The 23,380-nt window shown below is 42.1% G+C and overlaps 1 protein-coding gene across 3 annotated transcripts in view; it reads left to right on the top strand.

Annotated features, from left to right (window-relative positions):
- METTL25 (methyltransferase like 25) overlaps positions 1-23,380 on the top strand; it is a 332,607-nt gene that overhangs the window by 192 nt on the left and 309,035 nt on the right. The window contains exons 1-2 of one of the 3 annotated variants that reach the window (XM_040344185.1): positions 73-132; positions 325-536. In XM_040344185.1, coding sequence (XP_040200119.1) covers positions 326-536 — 211 coding nt within the window. In that variant the 5' untranslated portion in view covers positions 73-132; position 325. Of the gene's footprint in view, positions 1-72; positions 216-324; positions 537-23,380 lie in introns of those variants that run through there. The other 2 variants (XM_040344183.1, XM_040344184.1) reach the window with 2 other exon arrangements.

The raw sequence follows: 23,380 nt of genomic DNA, 5'->3' as shown, positions 1-23,380 counted from the left end.
TTTCCTCTCCTCACTTCCATGTATCTTTCTGCAGCAAGGAAAGGCTGTAGTCACGTGGCTCAATGACGTCACTTTCCTGCACCTAGGAGAGACATGTGTGTTCCTCCAGAGTCCAGACCTGTCATAAGAGAAGTGGGTGAAATTCCTCCACTGTTAGGGCAGTACAAAGCAATCAGCACACAGTGATGTGTATGTTATGTACAGGGATTTGACATGTGAGTTGCATGTGCCCATCACACACTAATTTGTCATGTGATCATACTGAAATAAAAAAAATAGATGTGCCCTCAATGCATTTTATTAATAATCTTTTTTGTCCATCAGGATGTTTGCCCAGTTATCTTCTGCGAGCACAGATCGGGTGAAGGAGGCTGTGAAAAGCTTGCTGCAGTTCATAGAGATTACTACGAGGATATCGGGGGCACATTCTGTGGAGTTTTATACACAAGATGTGTGGAAGAACCAGGTTGCTGTATCACCAGAGGCTGTGTTGTCAGCTTTTAGCCAGCAGAAAGAGTTGGAGCATGGTTGCAGAGGTGAGCGCCTTACTAACTTCTAAAAGCGGTAGTAAATGTAAAACAAATATAAATGCCATAATGTATGCTCCTCATACTAGCACATTATGTCAGACTTACCTTGCTAGCAGGGTAATTCAGTGGTGCACGATCACTACTGCAGGTACGTCTTTCTTCACTTGATCATCCTTGCAGGTTTGCGTGCTCTGGCCGGGCAGCAATGACATCACTGCCACACATGAAAACAGGAGTCCCCCTAGCTTCACAGCACACCCAGTGTTCCATGCATGCAGAAAGTACTGCACATGTGCTAATTATGTCATCGCTTAAAGCGGAGATCCAGCTAAAAAAAATATATATTGAAAGCCAGCAGCTACAAATACTGCAGCTGCTGACTTTAAATAAATGGACACTTACCTGGCCAGCTCGCTTGCGATCTCGGAACCCGAAGTCGAGCAATCGCTCATCTCTCGGCTCCCCCCGCCGCCATCCTAGGTGAGGGAATCGGGAAGTGAAGCGCTGCAGCTTCACTGCCCGGTTCCCTACTGTGCATGCGCGAGTGATGCGGCGTGTCCTCACTGGTCCCTGCTGTCTCCTGGTACCAGTGTGTTTCCCAGATGACAGCTGGGGGGGGGATGGGCGGTAAGGGGCGTGACTCCCACGGGAGTCTATTGCCGGAAGTGGGTACAAATATGTGTATTATACAGGTATCTGCACCCCCCTAAAAGGTGCCACATGTGACACCGGAGGGTTCCAAAAAGCTCTGTGGAAAGTCCTTGCACAGAGCAGGTAAGTATGACATGTTTGTTCTTTGACAAAAAAACAAAAACCTTTACAATCATTTTAAAGTGGAGGTCCACCCAAAAAGTGAACCTCCGCTTTAAAGTGTGATTGTATAGTTTTTTTTGTAAAATAACAAACATGTAGTACTCACCTGCTCTGTGCAAGGACTTTCCATAGAGCGTCCCCGACCGTCAGTGCTTCTGGCTCCTCCTCTTCATTGCGTGCCCCCTACGGAGAGCCACTTTCCATTGACACAGACAGCAGGACTCGGCCCCGCCCCTCATGTCACTGGATTTGATTGAGAGCAGCGGGTGCCAATGGCTCTTGCTGCTATCAATCTATCCAGTGAGGACCTGAGACAGCGGCTGGAGCTGCTGGGCTCATGCTCATCATTGGTGAAGCGCAACCACACCCAGCTGAGCAGCAGGGTGTATTAATGAGTCAAGGTGAAAATAATAAAAAGTGAAGACAAAGAAATATGTATGTGTGTGTGTGTGTATATATATATATATATATACGGTTGCTAGTGCATTCAAGACATTAAATCTAAAAGAAAAACTCTTCTCAGTGCACATGTCTATATCTTCATAAGTGACATCCAAAATAAGTGATCAAGCACACCACCGTGTCCTCCACCGGTCTCTATATGTGCTCACCTCACATGAAGACCCACCATAGGGTCTAATGGCACCTTCCCGCAGGGGTATAAATCCAGCAATCTGCTGTTCCTCTATCCTCATAAGAACTCCCACTTGCTCAGAGGCTGTCCCTCATAGTTATATGCCATGAGGGCAGGAAAAACCCACATTTACAGATACACTGTCCTGGTGCATGCAGGTAAAGTGCTTGTATGATAAAGATGGACAATTCCTGGATCACTGATTCTCAGCGGCTCAAGAACTGCTTCCTAGATGGATGTAATGATGTCACAGGCTCCATCTCGATGTGTTTCCTCACTGTACTTGTGACTATATTAACACTAGTGGTGATCAAAGAGTTAAGTGTTCCCTAGGCAGATGTTTTCTAACTGTCAGGGGGATGGGCTCGCTGGGAGTAGCGAAAGATCGCTGATCTCTCTCTCCTCCCCTGTCAGAACGGGGAGTTTCGCGCATCCCTGCCAACTTGCCACAGTATAACTGCAACGGCTGGTCAGCAACTAGTTAAATACTACCAAAAGAAAGCTCTATTTGTGTGAAAAAAAAATAATAATAATTTAGTTTAGGTACAGTGTTGCATGACTGAGTGATTGTCATTCAAAGTGTTACAGCACTGAAAGCGCTGGTAGACAAGTGGCTAATCAGAGAATGCAGAGAGTAAACAACCTGTAATGTTCAGCAAGCAACAGGGATTAGGAAGCTAGTGGCAATTGCTCCAGTAGCGGTACCTTCTACAGTGTTCCCCAGCCTTCAGTGGTATGGCACATATTTACATTGGTCCAAGCTGGACCAATGTAACTACCGTATGTAAAAGTTGCCATACCTAAACTTCAGCTTTCAACGCCGCTTTTGTGAAAAAAGCAGATACAAATGATATTAAAGCATATACAATATGTACACAAGTCGTATTGTAATTTAATGTCCTTTTCAATCTGCAGCACAATAATGTTCTGTAAAGTAGAATGCAATATGACAACCTGGGGGCATACACATATTGGGCCAGATTCAGATAGATCAGCGGATCTTTAGATCCGCGTAATCTATATGATTTAAGATCCGCCGCCGCAAGTTTTAGAGGCAAGTGGGTAATTCACAAAACACTTACCTCCAAACTTGCGGCGGCGGATCGTAAATCCCCCTACGGAATTCAAATTCCGCGGCTAGGGGGAGTGTAGTATTTAAATCAGGCGCGTCCCCGCGCCGATTTAAATGCGCATGCGCTGTCCGCAAATTTTTCCGGCGTGCATTGCTCCCAATGACGTCGCTAGGACGACGACCATACTTAACATTGGCTGCGCCTCATAGAAGCAGGGGTAACTATGCGCCGGGAAAACCCTTACGTAAACGTCGTAAAAACACTGCGTCGGGCCCGCGTACGTTCGTGAATTGGCGTATCTCGCTGATTTACATATTCTCGGCGTAATTCAGCGAGAACGCCCCCAGCGGCCATTTTTAAATTGCAGTTAAGATCCGACGGTGTAACACAGTTACACCTGTCGGATCTTAGGCATATCTATGCGTAACTGATTCTATGAATCAGTCGCATAGATACGACCGGCCTAACTCAGAGATACGACGGTGTATCAGGAGATACACCGTCGTATCTCTTTGAGAATCTGGCCCTTAGTGTCCAGAAGGCCCTCCATAATGTAATTTCCTACTTGTGTGATTGGCTCACTGATTTTCCTAAGCATCTGTGCTAAGTAAAATTTTAGGCATTCTCTGCAATAGAAATTTTATTTTGGGGAGATGCTCCCTTAGGCTCAATTCACACTTGTATGACTCCGAAGTTGCACCGACTTTGGAGTGCAACTTTGGATGGTTGCAACTTGGATACGACCTTGGTTTTGACCAGTGATATTGAAGAACTTTTGCACAACTGTTGCATTAAATAATATTCAGGTATGACTATCATGCAACTTTTGTGGGTGAACATTGAAGTCTATGGCCCTCAAAATGCATGAAAGTCGGACCAAAATAGTGCATGAAATACTTTGAAGTCGTTGCAACTTTAAGTTGCACATATATGAATGGTTATCATTGAAAAACACGTGGAACAACTTGTCATACGACTTTGATGTCAAAAGTTGCATGACAAGTCGCACAAGTGTGAATGGGGCCTAAAGGTTAAATACTTCTAAAGGGATGCAGACACTGCAACTTTTCTCCTTGGAACAATGAGAGAGCACCAGCTGTGTATAACAACCAGTCACTCCTATTCATAATACGTTTCCAAAGGACATAGTGGAACAATCAGCTATTTCTCCAGAGCAGAAACAGGTAGGAATCTGCAATAAAATGTGTTAAAATCCTTGCAATGTATACTGATAACCCAGCTCCAGTGCTTTTCGTCTCGGCATACCACAATGTACAGTAACCTAAATAAATGCTGCATGTCTGTTTTTTGTATATTGGCAGTCCATTCAAAATGAATGAGCTAGCTGTCTTAAAACATCTGTAAATTCCAAAACACAAATGTAACATATACTTTTTGCCATCAACAGACTGATGAGCGATAAAAACATCATAGAGGGTTCTAATCTTTCTGCCACCCTTTACCAAACTAGGAATATCGTTTATTTTTTTTATGTTTAACCATTTTTTTTTTTTTAAAACAACATTTAGAATGTTACAATTTAATTTGGGCAGATCAGAGTTTTACAAAAGATATACAGTATAGAGAAAAATAATTATAATATACAAGACATATTTTTATTATATAATATATAACTGATGTAAAAGCAATGGGGCAGCATAGTAGCTTAGTGGTTAGCACTCATACCTTGCTGCACTGGGGACCTCAATCTACCGGTATCTCAAAAATAAATCTCCAAGAAAATGTAATGGAAAAGTCCTCTTGTGTATTAAATGTAGTGCCAAAGATCTGGTCCATAGAATTGTATAGAATTGGATATGAATGAACGCAAAAAGTATAGTTATGTACTGTAGTTGAGTGGAAGGCAGTTGTACTTTGTACATTTACATGAAATGTCAAGCATATCTTAGACCCCTTTCACACTGGGGTGGTTTTCAGGGTTCAGGTTTTTAGCGCTAGAAATAGCTTCTTCCAAGCGCCTGAAAACCACCTCTCATTCATTCCAGTGTGTCTTTTCACACTGGGGTGGTGCACTTGCGGGACGTTCCGAAAAGTCCAGCAAGCAGTATCTTTGGGGTGGGTTGGGAGCGCTCCCAAAACGCCCTGCCCCTTTGGGGTTAAAAGCACCCCCTTAAATCCAAAAAGCGCCTCTTAAACAGTGGTAAAGAGCTACTAAAAGGAGCAGCGCTTTACTGCTGACACGGCCCCAGTGTGAAAGGGGTCTTATACATAGTTTGACACTTGGTTGTGGGTGTTTAGGATATGAACATTGAGAATTGTTGACGGCCAATCTGGTTTAGTACCTGTGAGTGAAAATGAAATGGATAATTATTTTTCCACCACTGTTAGGATGCCTCGGTCCATTCCATACAAAAGTTAAAGTGATTTTAAAGGGTCGTTTTTTTTCAAAAACAAATTTTACTTTTTTTTTTTTAAATAACAAACATGTCATACTTGCCTGCACTGTGCAGCTTGTTTTGCACAGATCGGCCCCGATCGTTCATTTCTGGGGTCCCCTGGCAGCTGTCGCGGCTCCTCCCCGCATCAGATTACCCCCTAGGAGAAGTGCTCTCCCGGGGTGGGTTACCTTGCGGGCACGCTCCCGAGTCCAGCATTTGCGTCCACAGACACGAATGCCAGACTTGGTCCCGCCTCGTGGCGCCCACTTCGTTGGTTTTAATTGACAGCAGCAGGAGCCAATGACTGCTCTGCCATCAATCTATCCAATCAAAATCTGGGGCCCCGTGGAGAGAGGGATGGTGCGTCACCGCAGAGGGAAATTCGGGGCTCAGGTAAGTAAGATGTGGGGGGCCAGTCACTGCAAGGTGTTTTTTCAGCACGGCGATCGCGGTTGCGCCGTATTGCTAGAACACAGCGCGACCCGATCTCTGTAAAGAGTCCAGTCCTTGGCTCTTTAACCATGTGATTGGCTGTGTCCAATTATAGCCAGTCACATGTAAACACGGAGATGCCGGTAATCGGCTCTCCTCGCCTCACACTGACAGAGCCAATCAGCGGCATCTCCTCACAGGGGGACATCCTAGGAATGTAATCAGGGCACTGATCATCAGTGCCCTGATTACTGTATAGCAATTTAGTGTCACCAATCAGTGCCCAACACTACCCACAAGTGCCACCAATCAGTGCCTATTAGCGATGCCAGTCAGTGCTGGCTGTTAGTGCTGCCTATCACTGCTGTCGATTAATGTCCATCAGTGTCGCCCATCAGTGCCACCTATCAGTGCCCATAAGTGTGGCATATTAGTGCCTCCTCATCAGTGCCCATCAGTTCAGCCTATCAGTGTCACCTCATCAGCACACATCAGTGAAGTAGGAAAAAAAATTTACTGACAGAAACTAGGTAAAAAACCTATTAAAAAAAAAATCTGGTCTTTTTTTTAATAAAAAATTAAAAACCCAGCAGTGATTAAATACCACCATTTGTGTGAAGAAAGTTATAAAAAATGTGTTCAAAGTGTGACAGCGCTGAAAGCTGAAAAATGTCCTGGGCAGGAAGGGGGTGTAAGTGCCTGGTAGGCAAGTGGTTAAAGTGGAAGTCCAGGCTAATACTATCTAAGCTTAAACCTACAAAGCATACTAGCACATTATGGTAATTACTTGCTGGGGGCAATTTTTTTATTTATTTTTTTAACATTTTACTACCACTTTAATAAAGTAAACATCTTCTTTTTAAAATTTCAGAGTTGAATTAATGAGCCCTTTAATTTCATCTCTATATTAAAGGCATGACATTTACAGTGCTATTACCTGTCTGGTTTCTGGAAGAACCTCTGGGATACTTGGCATATGCATAACAAGATAGTTATGCAGATGTTGGAAAAGGTATTCCTAATGGAATGTCTAGACAAATGATCATATTGCTGCAGATTAATTAATAGTTTATTCCTGATACCAGTATTTAATGCTTGTTTTGGTCATGCTTACCAGTTTATGCCGACATCCCAGCCTAAAATTGCTGTTTAAATAGGCATGTTCACCCAGCTGACCTATGATAAATTGCTGCCGGGGAGGGAGAAGACTGCTGCAAATTGAGAAGTGCTTTTGCAGTATTGTCATCCCCTAAAGGAAGTGCTGCACAAAGGGGTATACTGACAGGAATAACAAGTAAGTTAGGGATAGATGGAAAACAGAGCATAGGGGAGTATTTCAAAGTTCACACTAGGAATGTAATATTCATACACTGATTACATAGATTTTTCCTGGATATACACTTTAAATTCTTCAGAACTTGATATCCTTTTGGATCAAAAAAATAATCCAGACAGAAGTTATACTTTTTTTTTTATATTTACTTAATTATAAGAAGGAGGACTTTGAGTTTTTTCTTTGTTGTGCTTTGCCAAACTACCATTACTGTGATAACATGAAGTAGGCTGTTTGTTTTATCCCAATGGAGATGTAAGATCAGTGCTTTGCAGTTGGCAAACTTCACATCACAGAACACCCCTGCTGGAAATGATGCTGCTATTGTGGGACCTATTAGTTTGCCTTCAACATTTAAGACCCTATGAGTTTCAGCACGTACTGTGTCAGTAGTTTTTATTTTTTACATTTTTTTTTTTGTACAATTTTGGTGGACCGTGTCAGTGTGTTTTTTTCTTTTATTTTGTATTTTCTACAATACATTTTTTTTTCTTCTTTTTTTTTTGATGTGCCCTGTTGGTCGGGGCTTTGGTGAAATATCAGGGGTCTTAACAGACCTCTGACATCTCCCCTTTGAGACAGAGAAAGGGACTAAGGACACAGATTCCGCAGGCCCTTTCTCAGCAGCCTCAGCTGCGCTGAAAATGAATGGAGAGAAGACAGAGGCTCCTCTTCATTCATAAACGGAAACATCGTAACCACAGTGATCACTGGCTCTGTACATTCCGAACAGTAAGGAGCCAGATTTACCGGCTCCTACCTCCGATCTCCATCCTGACAGTTCGATGGGGTGGAGGAGGAGCACGGAGGGGGACAGCAGCTCAAAGGGAGAGAGCAGCATGGAGGAGGACACGGAGGGAGACGGAAACATGGAGGAGGACACGGAGGGAGACGGCAGCACGGAGGGGGACACGGAGCGAGAGAGCAGCACGGAGGGGGATACAGAGGGAGATGGCAGCACAGAGGGAGATGGCAGCACGGAGGAAGGGAGACTGCAGCAAAACGGAGGGGGGCTGGAGGAGGATACGGGACAGTCAGCGGTGATCGTGTGTGTGGGAGTTACAAGCACTGCTGAGTTTAAAGCCGCGCGCGCGCTCGTGGGGGGGGGGGAAGAGAATCGGAGAAATTACTTTTAAATCTATACAGCGGTGATCGTAAAAATACACTGTTTTTAATTAAAAAATAAGACGACCGTAAAGTTAGCCCAATTTTTTTTTATATTTTGAAAGATAATGTTACGTCGAGTAAATTGATACCCAACATGTCACGCTTCAAAATTGCGTCCGCTCGTGGAATGGCGACAAACTTTTACCCTTTTTTTTTTTTTTTTTTTTTTTTTTTTTAACTTTGAGATTTTTTATTATATAGAAAAAGGGAAATGTATACAAAACATAGCCAATTGGGCATACCCTGGCTCAGTAAACAGTCATAGACATTAAAGGAAAGGAAAATAAACAGAAATTACAGAAGAGCAAAGTTGTAGTATTGTGTACCTGCGAGGCGCCACAGTAAGGCAGGAAGTATATTTGTAGGGACTAAAGTTGCATATACATATATGTAAAGGGAAAATATCGTATAAGTCATATTAAACTCATGTAGAGACATATGTAATAGATAGCTGCTGGAGTGAGATATCAACAAAATATAAAAAAAAAATAAAAAAAAGGGGGGGGCGTGTACCACCCAGGAAGGGGGAAAGGGAGGATGGATTGGGGTGAAGGATACAAAGAAAAACCCCATGACGGTCATTTATAACATTTAAACGTGTGAGATGACAGTGGTATAATTAACGTAGTGGGGCACTTCTATGATCAGCAATCCATTTTTCCCAAGACGAGTTAAAGTCGTTTGTAGACAGATTAGCCTTGGCGAATGAAAATTCCATCAGGAAATGAGCGTTAAGTATGCGAATGACATCTTTTAAAAGGGGCGGTTGCAAACTTTTACCCTTTAAAATCTCCATAGGCAACGTTTAAAAAATTCTACAGGTTGCATGTTTTGAGTTACAGAGGAGGTCTAGGGATAGAATTATTGCTCTTGCTCTACCAATCGCGGCGATACCGTCTACATATGCGTTCGCTACTCACGTATGCGTTGGCTTCTGCGCGCAAGCTTGGCGGGATGGGGTGCGTTTTTTGGCTCCTAACTTTTTTAGCTAGCTCCTAGATTCCAAGCAAATTTGTCAAACCCTGCCCATACCGATACTAGTATCGGTATCGGGACAACCCTAATTTCTGTGCTGTCAGAGGAGAGGAGCCTTATCGTTTCTTCCTAAAACACTATGGCTTCTCTCCTAGTCACTCACATCCCTACACAGAACATAATGAGGAAACACACATATAACCCCTTGATCGTCCCCTAGTGTTAACCCCTTCCCATTTACACAGTAATCAGTGCATTTTTATAGCACTGATCACTGTATAAATGCCAATGGTCCCAAAAAAAGTGTCAACAGTGTCCGATGTGTCTGTAATAAAAATGCCAAAGATCTTTCCCATAGTTGACAGACGCTATAACTTCTGCGCAAACCAATCAATATACGATTATTGCAATTTATTTTACCAAAAATATGTAGAAGAATATATATTGGCCTGAACTGAGGAAAAAAATAGTTTTTAAAAATATATATATATATATATATATTTTTTTTCCCAAAATGTTCAGTCTTTTTTGTTTAAAGCGCAAAAGATAAAAACCGCAGAGGTGATACCTCCAAAAGTAAGCTCTATTTGTGGAGAAAAAAGAACGCAAATTTTATTTGGGTACATCGTGCAGCGACAGCGCAATTGTCAGTTAAAGTGACACAGTGCCAAATTGTAACATGTGCTCTGGGTAAAATCTTCCCGGGGCTGAAGTGGTTAACGTTATCAATTGTCTGCACGTTAGCACTTTGTTTGATTATGCTTGTGGATTTCAGTCTTGCTATGCCTCACGGAGGTCCACTAATTGCATATCCCTGTTCTAGATGTTCACTACATAGGATGGATTGCATTTTAATTAATTATCTGTAGCATTGTTGTTTTCTCTATGATATATACTGCAACATATTTTTGCACATTTATCACTAGCAGCGCCAAATCCACTTACCCCCTTTTTTTTCTCTTATGCCCCGTACACACGAGCGGTTTTCCTGACTGAATTCCTTTCAAACCTGCCTAGCATACACACAGTCACACAAAAGTTTGGTCAACTTTTGACTGCCAAGAACGCCCTACAACTAGCCAAGAAAATTAAGTTCAATGCTTCTGAGCAGGGCTGTGGAGTCGGAGGAAATTTTGGGTACCTGGAGTCGGAGTCGGGGTCAGCAAACAATGCACCGACTCCAACTCCGACTCCTACTAAATTTATATTGTCGGAACATTTAGGAGTCGAAACATTTATCTACCGACTCCACAGCCCTGCTTCTGAGCCTGCATCGACTTGATTCTGAGCATGCGTGTTTTATGTTGCATTGGAATTGCATACAGACGAATGGTTTTCCTGCTAGGATTTGTTCTCTTTTTTTTTTCCCAGCAGTTTTACGTTGGAAAAAGTCAGATGGAGCATACACACGGTCGGGATTCCCGGCCAAAAGCTCTCATCTGACTTTTTCCAACGGGAAAACCGCTCGTGTGTATGGGGCATTATTCTTACATCAACCTCGATAGTTATTTTCAGTGGAGGCAGCAGCTTTTAGTGACATATATTTGCCAGGTCCATAGCGCGGAACTATTCTCTATCTTTTACTATTTTTATTGTAGGCCAACAAGATGTGTTTATTGTGTCAGATTGTGTGTATTAAAACACAACAGTGTAAATGGGCCCTCCAGGAAATGTTGCACATATGTTTTTATTGACTGTCTCTTGCCCTTTTATTTCACATGACACACAATAAGCAGACTTTACTATCTGGATACTACTTAGTAGGGAATTTAGGCTGAGGTTGTGGTCATCTTCGTCCTTGCATAGCTTAACTGAAATTTTTGTGGCCAGACCACAACTAACTTGGGATTGAGGGGGAAAAGAATGTTTGTTTACTCACAATCTACTGTGTATTCTGACTAGAAATCCTAAGCAAGTGAAAATCCCTTTACACAAAGCTTTTTTTGTTTATTTTGTTCTGCTTTTAACAGCTATTGATCTGCTGTTTATATAAAGTTCTTAGATGATCGCTATTATTACCAACTGTGTAAAATGTCCTTGGTCCCAATTCACAGGGGTGCTATCAGGCCAATCGCAATCTGGTGACTCCACTTTCTAATAAATATATGAATAATATATTAACAATAATGAAAGATCAGGAATTATGCCATGTACACACGATCGGATTTTCCGTCAGAAAAACTTTGTATGGTTTTTCCGACGGAATTCCGCTCAAGCTTCTCTGAACTTTCGACCGTCAAGAACGCGGTGACGTAGAACACTACGACGAGCTGAGAAAATTACGTTTCTATACTTCCGAGCATGTGTCGAATTGTTTCCGAGCGTGCGTTGGAATTTTGCGCTTCGGAACTGCTGCAGACGATCGGATGTTCCGATAGGAGTTTTTTCCGTCTGAAACTTTGAGAACCAGCTGTCAATCTTTTTGTTGGCGGAAATTCTGACAGCAAAAGTCAGTTCAAAAGCTCACATCGGAATTTCCGATTGTGTGTAAGGGGCATAAGGCTGCCCATAGATAAGATTTTCTTTCTTTCCAAAGGAATCGCCTGATTCCTTCATCATCACAGTCAGTGTTGCTACTTATTTGCTGGATATCTGTTGCAATAAACTCGTTGGGCTATGATATACATTTTGCTTCTCCCAAGCGTCTTTGGCTTATCAATTTAAAGAGGTATTTCTTGAGCTGAGAATCATCCTCTTCAGATACATACAGGTACCCAAAGAATCTGATTGTTACAAGCCTTTATTTAATCTAGATATCTGGTGAGTTTGTATTTCTCTCACACGATTGATGGACTTTTTTTCACAATTTATTTAGTTGTTTTATCATGGATTAATATTTTGCACAATATGATTATACAGAGTTGCATATTGATAAATACTATTTGAGATGGTGCCGGACTTTTAATTTGAAAATTATTTTGTTAGGTGGACTTATTCACTTGAAAAGGGGCCGCTGAACTCATATATATATATATATATATATATATATATATATATATATATATATATATATATATATATATATAATGTGTGTGTGTATATGTATGTATGTATGTATGTGTGTGTGTATATATATGTATGTGTGTGTGTGTGTGTGTGTATATATATATATATATATATATATATATATATATATATATATATATATATATATAGCATCCTGGCGATGTGTGTATATGTATGTATGTGTGTGTATATATATATATATATATATATATATATATATATATATATATATATATATATATATATATAGCATCCTGGCGACTTGGCTTGGAAGGTGGGCAAAAAAAAATTTTTTTTTTTTTTTTTGTGAAGTCCCCAGCTCTTCCTTGTGTGGTGGCCGTTGGTATTACAAGTTAAGCATTACAAGTTAAACAGCAATTCTAATGTCATTTTTCACTATTTTCACTGCCATCTTCTTCCCTCTAATTAGAACCCCCAAACATTATATATATATATTTTTTATCCTAACACCCTAGAGAATAAAATGGCAATCGTTGCAATACTTTCTGTCACGCCGTATTTGCTCAGCGGTCTTACAAGCGCACTTTTTTGGGAAAAAATTACACTTTTTTAAATTAAAAAATAAGACAACAGTAAAGTTATCCCCATTTTTTTTAATACTATGAAAGATAATGTTACGCCGAGTAAATTCATACCCAACATGTCGCGCTTCAAAATTTCGTCCGTTTGTGGAATGCCGACAAACTTTTACCCTTTAATATCTTCATTGGCGATGTTTAAAAAACTCTACAGGTTGCATGTTTTGAGTTACAGAGGAGGCCTAGGGCTAAATTTATTGCTCTCGCTCTACCAATCGCGTCGATACCTCACATGTGTGGTTTAAACACCGTTTACATATGCGGGCACTGCTCACGTATGTGTTCGCTTTTACATTGTACACAAACAAAATGTATGTCCTTTTTCCCCACACAGAGATTTATTTTGGTGGTGTTTGATTACCTCTACAGTTTTAATTTTTTTTCGCGCTATAAACGAAAGAAGACCGACAATTTAAAAAAAATATATATATATTTTTTTTTTTTTAATCAGCCCTGTTGGCTGACATCTCCCCTTTAAGACAGAGAAAGGAATTAAGGACACAGATTCCCCAGTCCCTTTCTCAGCAGCGTCGGCTAAAAGGAATAGAGAGAAGCTCCTCTCCATTCATAAACTGAAGAACCGTAAACACAGGTTACGATGCTCAGTTATGGGAATGGACAGAGTCTGTGATCATTCGGAAAAGGTAGGAGCCGGGTTTAGCTTGTTTATTCTTGATATGGCCTTTGTAGGATTTGCGGTTGTTACTGTATATATGTTACTGTCAACACATTGGGGGTTAATTACGAAAGGCAAATCCACTTTGCACTACAAGTGGTTGGAAAGTGCAAACTTCCCCCTAATTTCAGAGCTTCCCTTCGGATCTACAACGACTGCACTTACAAGTTCACTTTCAGTGCGCTTGTAGTGCAAAGTGGATTTCTCTTTAGTAAATCAACCCCATTGCAGTGCTTTACATCTCATATGCTTTTGAACCAGTGTTGCAATGTGAGCTTGCATTTTTGCTATTTTACATCAATCAAAGTTGTTGTAAAAAAAAAAAAAAAAAAAAATAGTTCCCGTATGCCTATTTTTTTTTTTTTTTTATAAAAAAAAGGACATACAAAAATATATTAACCAGTTAACCACCAGCCGCCGTCCAAAAACGGCGGCAAGGTGGTTGCTTAACTGGGGGTCGCCGTTCTGAAACGGCGCCCAGCAGAAGCAGTAATGCACGCCGCCTCGGGCGCGCACACAGAAAATTCTGTGCGCGCCGGGTCTATGAGACCCGGCGCTACACAGATCAAGGTAATTGACCAGTAACAGCGGTCTTTTACCATGTGATCGCGCCGTCCAATGACGGCGCGATCACATGTAAACAAACCGGCGTCTTTTGTACCGAGTGGAACAGTGTGAGAGGGGGGAGCGCGGGTGTCAGCAGCGCTGTGGATGGATCTGTGACTATTGCAGTCACAGATCCATCCATCCCTGCTCAGCCATCCCTGAAACCCCCTGCAATACTGTGCATTACCCCCTACAATACTCTGCAATACCCCCCCTGCACAATACTCTGCATACCCCCCTGCGCAATACTCTGCATACCCCCCTGTGCAATACTCTGCATACCCCCCTGTGCAATACTCTGCATACCCCCCTGTGCAATACTCTGCATACCCCCCTGTGCAATACTCTGCATACCCCCCTGCGAAATACTCTGCATACCCCCCTGCGAAATACTCTGCATACCCCCCTGCGAAATACTCTGCATACCCCCCCTGCGAAATACTCTGCATACCCCCCCTGCGAAATACTCTGCATACCCCCCCTGCGAAATACTCTGCATACCCCCCCTGCGCAATACTCTGCATACCCCCCTGCGCAATACTCTGCATACCCCCCCTGCGCAATACTCTGCATACCACCCCCTGCGCAATACTCTGCATACCCCCCCTGCGCAATACTCTGCATACCCCCCCTGCGCAATACTCTGCATACCCCCCTGCGCAATACTCTGCATACCCCCCTGCGCAATACTCTGCATTACTCCCCGGCAATACTCTGCATTACTCCCCGGCAATACTCTGCATTACTCCCCGGCAATACTCTGCATTACTCCCCGGCAATACTCTGCATTACTCCCCGGCAATACTCTGCATTACTCCCCGGCAATACTCTGCATTACTCCCCGGCAATACTCTGCATTACTCCCCGGCAATACTCTGCATTACTCCCCGGCAATACTCTGCATTACTCCCCGGCAATACTCTGCATTACTCCCCGGCAATACTCTGCATTACTCCCCGGCAATACTCTGCAATACCCCTGCGCAATTACTCTGCAATACCCCCCGCACCAATACTTTGCAATACCCCCGCACCAATACTCTGCAATACCCCCGCACCAATACTCTGCAATACCCACGCACCAATACTCTGCAATACCCACGCACCAATACTCTGCAATACCCCCGCACCAATACTCTGCAATACCCCCGCACCAATACTCTGCAATACCCCCGCACCAATACTCTGCAATACCCCCGCACCAATACTCTGCAATACCCCCGCACCAATACTCTGCAATACCCCCGCACCAATACTCTGCAATACCCATGCACCAATACTCTGCAATACCCACGCACCAATACTCTGCAATACCCACGCACCAATACTCTGCATACCCCCCTGCGCAATACTCTGCATACCCCCCTGCGCAATACTCTGCATTACTCCCCGGCAATACCCCAGCGCAATTACTCTGCAATACCCCCCGCACCAATACTCTGCAATACCCCCGCACCAATACTCTGCAATACCCCCGCACCATACTCTGCAATACCCCCGCACCATACTCTGCAATACCCCCGCACCATACTCTGCAATACCCCCGCACCAATACTCTGCAATACCCCCGCACCAATACTCTGCAATACCAAGCGTGTGCAATTTTGAAGGGTGACATGTTGGGTATCTATTGACTCGGCGTAACTTCATCTTTCATATTATGCAAAAACATTGGGCTAACTTTAATGTTTTTTTTTTTTAAAAGCACAAAACCGTTTTATTTCCAAAAAAACGCATTCGAACAATTGCTGCGAAAATAACGTGCGCGATAAAAAGTTGCAACGACCGCCATTGTATTGTCTAAAAAATTGTCTAAAAAAGCATATATAATGTTTTGGGTTTCTATGTAATTTTCTAGCAAATAAATGATGATTTTTCCATGTTTGAGAGGAATGTCAGAATTGGTCTGGGTGCTTTAGAACGCCTGATGGTGCTCCCTGCATGTTGGGCCTCTGTATGTGGCCACGCTATGTAAAAGTCTCACACATTTGGTATTGGCATACTCGGGAGGAATAGCAGAATGTGTTTTGGGGTGTAATTAGTGTTATGCATATGCTGTGTGTGAGAAATAACCGGCGAATATGAACATTTTGTGAAAAAAAAAAAAAAAAAAATCTTGATTTTGCAAAGAATTGTGGGAAAAAATTACAACTTCAAACTCACCATGCCTCTTTCTAAATACCTTGGAATATTTTCTTTCCAAAAAGGGGTCATTTGGGGGGTATTTGTACTTTTCTGGCATGTTAGGGTCTCAAGAAATGAGAGAGGCCATCAGTACTTCAGGTGTGATCAAATTGATCAATTTTCAGTAATTGGTACCATAGCTTGTAGACCCTATAACTTTCACCCAGACTAAATAATATCCAATTGTTTTTTTTTTTTTAACCAAAGATATGTAGCAGTATACATTTTAGGCCAAATTTATGAAGAAAAAATCATTTTTTGCAAAACATTTTAATAGAAATGAAGAAAAATTCATTTTTTTACAAAATTTTCGTTCTTTTTTCATTTATAGCGAAAAAAATAAAAACCGCAGAGGTGATCAAATACCACCAAAAGAAAGCTCTATTTGTGGGAAAAAAAGGACAAAAATTTCATTTGGTTACAGTGTTGTATGACTGAGTTATTGTCATTCAAAATGTGAGAGCACCGAAAGCTGAAAATTGGTCTGGTTATTAAGGGTGTTTAAGTACCCAGTTGTCAAGTGGTTAAAAGAAAAGTATCTACAAATTTGGCTCTTATGGTAAAGGAAACCATTGTATTGAGATGGTGGTCAAAAGAGATGGCTGGCGCACAAACGTTCTAAATAAGGAATGTGGAACAGACCATTGTATCCAATATTCATGTTGATGCCCTAAGAAGAGACACTCCCAGCTATGGCCTTATCTAAGGGTACCTTCACACTGGGGCGGTTTTCAGGCGCTTTAGCACTAGAAATAGCCTTTGCTAAGCGCCTGAAAACCGCCTTCCATTAATTTCAGTGCAGGGCTGGTGCAAGGATTTTTGACACCCTAGGCAAAACCTAATTTTGCCGCCCCCCTGGCACCACCCTCAACTCCACTACCTTTGCCCTGCCCATGTATACCCCACCTTTTTAGCGAAGCACCCATTAAATGCAGCCTCACAAGCGCCCATCAATGCAGCCTCACCAGCGCCCATGAATGCAGCCTACCAGTGCCCATCAATTGCAGCCTCACAAGCGCTCATAAATGCAGCCTACCAGTGCCCATCAAATGAAGCCTCACAAGCGCCCATAAATGCAGCCTACCTGTGCCCATCAAATGCAACTTCACCAGCAGCCATCAAATGCAGCCTTACCAGTGGACATCGATACAGTTCTCTGCCACCGATGCGTCTATGACACTATATGTGAATTGAGTGGCGGCTGCCTGCTGATGCTGAGACTGCTTGCTGCCGAGAGAACAGAGTAGGAACACCAGTGGCTGGGCGCCCTAGGCAGCAGGGCGCCTTGGCGGCTGCCTAGTTTGCCTAGTGGTAGCACCGACCCTGTTTCAGTGTGTCTTTTCACACCCTGGCGGAGCATTTGCATTACGAAAAGTTCTGCAAGCAGCATCTTTGGGGCGGGTTGGGAGTGCTGTATTTAGCGCTACCATAATGCCCTACCCATTGAATGGGCAGCACTTCCATGCCTTAAAATCGATTTGAAAGCGCCACAAAACAGAACCTTTTACAGTTTTTTTGGGGCTAAAAAGCTAGCATCTGAAAAGCAGCACAAAAGCGCAGCTAAAACAGCACTAAAGCCCTATTAGAAACAAGCGGAGCTTTAGCACTAACGGCCGGCGCTGCCAGTGTGAAGCTGGTCTTAGAGTCATGATTTTAAATGCTGTATGCATTTTTATTGGTAGGGACTACTTTGTGTTCTGTTTTTTTCTGTAAAGGATGTTGTTATTTTTTCATTACTAAAAAACGGCAACAGTTCTACAGATGTCTTCAAATCTTTTACAAAGAAAACTAACTTGGCTTGACAATCTTCTTAAAACAAGGCTGTATTAAGGCATATTATACCCTTGGCACCTATGTTAATCCAATGGCTTCAATAGCTACTGTGTAAGTTACCAAAAACAAGCTTGCAGCCTGTGAAGTCAGAGGTCTTGATCTGAACAATTATTAGCAGACCGTAACCTAAATGTTGATATTGGTGCCAGCGACTCCATGCTGTAAATCAGTAGAAGTTTCCTTTTTAATATGATCATTAATCAGTTATGCAAACAAGAAGGTACTGCAAGTTTAGAAGAAATAATACATTTAGAAATGTGTAGTCTATTCAGGAAAAGCAATGTGTAGAGAAAGTTCTCATTTTGATAGAAAAGACAGGCTATATTTTTTTCCTAGAAACAATAGTCCTAAATAAACTATTTTTGCATACATTTCTATAGTTGTTTTTTATGTTAAATACCAGATTCCTGTTTTTATTTCTGATGAAATAATTCGGACATAAACCGGAAACATTGCAAAATGGAATGCTAACTATTCTCCATCCTTGTGACTTTGGATGGTTGGTGGCAAATATTACTAGTTGGCCACTAGATGGTAACATTGAGTCAATTTTCATGCGTCTGGAACGCAGCTGCTATCGCTTCATTATGCTTCAAGGTCTACAGTCACCTAGTCATCATTCTAAAGTGAATGTAGATAATGTGGAGCTAGTCAAGTGATACCATGAATCTTTTCGCTTAGATGCTTTAGTATTGAGTTGTTGTGGTGACTTGAAAAATGGATTTGTGTCTGCTTACAAATGTGCAAGCTGCATTAATGGAGTAAGTTTAGTATAATTTAATACCAATTTGATTCATTTTTCTTTTTTAAACTAACATTATCCATTTATACTATTTCCATCTAAATACAATTTCCTAAACTTAAAAAAAAAATAATAAAAACAGCTAAAGAATTTAACTTTATTAAAGCTTTCAAAGGTCTGACAATCTTTAAAGTTGAGGATCATTGAAATAAAGCTGAATCACCTTTTTTTTATTATTATTTCCTACCTTGCATCATTGGTGGGTCCAGTTTTTTTCACCTACTACAGCCAGTGCTGTCAGTTGTCCAAACATTATACATGTCTTTTTAGCAGAGACCCTAGGGAATAAAATGGTGATCGTTGCAATTTTTTATGTTATACTGCATTGCACAGCTGTTTTTTAAACACACATTTTTTTGGGAAAAAATAAATTTTAATGAATTTTAAAAAAATACTCAATATGTACCCCAATTGTTTTGTAAAATGTGACATATGATGTTACTCTAAGTAAATAGATGCCTAACATGTCCATGCTTTAAAATTGCGCACGCTTGTGGAATGATGACGAACTACGGTACTTGACCACTTAAGCCCCGGACCAATATGCTGGCTAAAGACCCAAGGGGTTTTTACAGTTCGGGACTGCGTCGCTTTAACAGACAATTGCGCGGTCGTGAGACGTGGCTCCCAAACAAAATTGGTGTCCTTTTTTCCCCACAAATAGAGCTTTCTTTTTGTGGTATTTGATCACCTCTGCGGTTTTTATTTTTTGCGCTATAAACAAAAATAGAGCGACAATTTTGAAAAAAATGCAATATTTTTTACTTTTTGCTGTAATAAATATCCCCCAAAAACATATATAACATTTTTTTTCCCCTCAGTTTAGGCCGATACGTATTCTTCTACCTATATTTGGTAAAAAAAATCGCAATAATCGTTTATCGGTTGGTTTGCGCAAAATTTATAGCGTTTACAAAATAGGGGATAGTTTTTTTGCATTTTTATGTTTTTTATTTTTTTTTACTAGTAATGGCGGCGATCAGCGATTTTTTTTCGTGACTGCGACATTATGGCGGACACTTCGGACAATTTTGACACATTTTTGGGACCATTGTCATTTTCACAGCAAAAAATGCATTTAAATTGCATTGTTTATTGTGAAAATGACAGTTGCAGTTTGGGAGTTAACCACAGGGGGCGCTGTAACATTTAGGGATAACTGTGTATGTGTTTACTAGTGTAGGGGGGTGTGGCTGTAGGATTGACATCATCGATCGAGTCTCCCCTATAAAAGGGATCACTCGATCGATGCGCCGCCACAGTGAAGCACGGGGAAGCCGTGTTTACACACGGCTCTCCCCGTTCTTCAGCTCCGGGGAGCGATCGCGACAGAGCGGCTATAAACAAATAGCCGCGCCGTCGTCCCGGATCGCTCCCCGAGCGGACCCGACCTCCGCATGTACCGGGGGGGGGTCCCGATCGGACCCCCCACCCACGTCTAAGCAGGCACGTACAGGTACGTTGATGTGCCTGTCCGTGCCATTATGCCGACGTAAATGTACATGAGGAGGTCGGGAAGTGGTTAAAAATCTCCATAGGCGACTTTTTAAACAACTTTGCAGGTTACCTGTTTCGAGTTACAGGGGAGGTCTAGCGCTAGACTTATTGCTCTCGCTCCAACGTTTGCGGCGATGCCTTACATGTGAGATGCGAACACCGATTACATATGTGTGTGCGACTTATGTATGTGATCACTTCTGCACGCGAGCATGGATGGATAGGGGCACTTTTAAAAAATATATATTTTTTTTTTTACACTATTCCTTTAACTTTTTTGGATTACTTTTATTTTTATTCCAAGGAATGTAAGCATCCCATAGAAATAAGGACAACAGATCCTTTTTATGGAGAGATCGGAGGTAAGAAAAATAATAAAAAAAAATCTCTTCTTTACTTTTAAAAGCAAAAGATTTAAAAAAATGGTCATATCAGGCAATCAAAGAGGCATATCTACTCTTGGATCACCTATGGGAGCAGCTGGCCGCACCGTTGGATCGTTTCTCACGTGAACCGATGGAAACGGTAAGCCTGAGAAACACAGGCGAGTGGTGGGAGGGGATGTTGGAACGCTTTCATGAGCTGCAAAAAAATGATATTGGGGTTATGGCTGATATCTTCATCCATAATCCTGGTAAACCACAGTTATATATATATATATATATATATATATATATATATATATACAAAAAAAAATACAGCAGGAGAAAGTAATATCCTCTCGCAACATAAAAGGTAGTCATATATAGTTACTTGCGTTATGGTGTGGTGGGACAGTATTATGCTAACCATACACCAGTCGGAAAATCGTTTTAAATGCGTTTTTGAAAAACGAACACACAATTGTGAGCGCAAACGATATTGCCATCATGTAATGTCTGAATTTCGAATGATAAATCGTTAAGTGGACTTAGAGGAGCTCCAGTCTGGAAACAAAAATGAAGTCAGCATCTACAAATGCTGTAGCTGCTAACTTTTAATGTAAGAACACTTACCTGTCCAGGGATCCTGCGATGTCAGCACCCCGAGCCGATTCGTCAATCAGCTTTTAGATGCAGGTGCCGGCATTGTAAGTAACTTCAGGCTTCACAGGCAGTTTCCTACTGTGCATGTGGGAGTCGCGCTGTGCTTTGTGAATGGTCCTGCCATTCTGGGACCTGTTTGTGTCCCAAAAGGCAGTTGGGGGAAGGAGGAGGGGCTGGGAACGCATATAGATTGCCGAACGGTGATCTTACTCAAAAGTGTGAGTGGGTACCTGTCATAACCCACTCTGCCTCAAAAATTGCCAGTGGCAGTGGGGAGGGGTAGGGTACAAACAAGCGGATCTTGCCCTTTTTGGGTGGAGCTCCGCTTTAAATAAATCAGTTTCTCTCATTTTTTTTTAAATGACCGATTTTCGAACAATTTTTGGTCTAGTGTATGGGCACAATTAATCTTGGCAAATAAACCCTAATAAAAACCTGTGCTTTTCATAATTTACTTTTATTTTCACAAATTTACTGGGTGCTGATGGGTGTAGAGAGTTTTGGTGCTAACCCCTTTTCACCCTTAAATATTTATCTTTGCCTTGAAACAAAATAGAATTTTGTAAACTTCAGGGCATAATAGTAACCGAACAACTTAACCTTAAAGTGCACTTGTTTTTCATCCATGTCAGCTGAAGCAACAGGTTGACTTTAACCCTTTAGCTGCTGTTTTTGTGTTTTTTGCACACGTTTAAAAAATAATTTTAGGTCTGCTGTCAATCACAGCCGTTAGGTGAGGGGGGGGGGCAGGGCTGAACTGTGCTCTGTGTGTCTTATGGACACACAAAAAATTGGCTTTGAGCATGTGTTTGTGCCCCCATAGCAAGTAGCTTGCTCTGGGGGCACTCAGGTGGGAGGAGCCGTGAGAGGAAGATCGGGGTTGTGCAAAACCATGTATGTCATGTTTGTTATTAAAAAAAGGGAAAAAAAACTTTAGAATCACTAGTTTAGTTTTGATCACATGAGGGACAAAAAGTTCCCTGTGTTCTCTTTAATGAGACACCAGGGGTCTAGAGGACTTCTGATGGCTCACCTTTTTTCCAACTAAACAAATGCAGTGCAGTTAACACTGCATTTCATTCTTCAATCATTCTGGCTAGGGGGAGAAACACGGGACCCAGACGTAATGTTGTACACGTCACTTCTGGGTCCTAAAACGGAAGGGGAAGACAGCAAACGGATGTTCTCTAGGCTGCCTCTCCTTTGCCAAGTGGCACCTGCCACACAGAGTGCAACAGTAAGGCCCCTTTTACACAGGCTTTCCGATCAGGTCTGCCTGTAAATTTTTAAGGCAGTCTCGATCAGATACTCCATTCACCTCTATGGAGTGGCGAATGTCAGTGGTGACATGTCCAGTGACATCCACCGATATCGGATCCGATCCTGTTTGTGAAATCCAGACAGATGGTGACCCTATCTTTAATTTGTCTAGAGCAGGTGTAGGCAACCTTCGACCCTCCAGCTGTGGTGAAACTGCAAATCCCATCATGGATCTAGGAGTCATGCCTGTGATTGTTAGGGTTTTGAAATGTCTCATGGGACTTGTAGTTTCAAAACAGCTGGAGAATCAGATCGGGTGGGATCTGATGAAAGTGGACAGGTGGTCTGTTTTCATCCGATCTCCCCATAGAGGAGAGTCGGACTCTGACGGGTCCGTCTCTGCACAGTGAGCGGAGACAGACCTGTCATCTGCCTGCTCAGCGGGGATCAGCGAATCAATGCCCCGCTGAGCAAAGTGGAGTCTGTCAGGCGGATCGCCTATGTGACTGAGCCCTTAATCACAAAGGGCAGCAATTT

This window comes from Rana temporaria, chromosome 3 (genome assembly GCF_905171775.1).
Source record: "Rana temporaria chromosome 3, aRanTem1.1, whole genome shotgun sequence".
NCBI classification, from domain to species: domain Eukaryota; kingdom Metazoa; phylum Chordata; class Amphibia; order Anura; family Ranidae; genus Rana; species Rana temporaria.
Note: the sequence above shows the minus strand (reverse complement) of the source record. Positions and strands in the feature narration are given on the sequence as shown.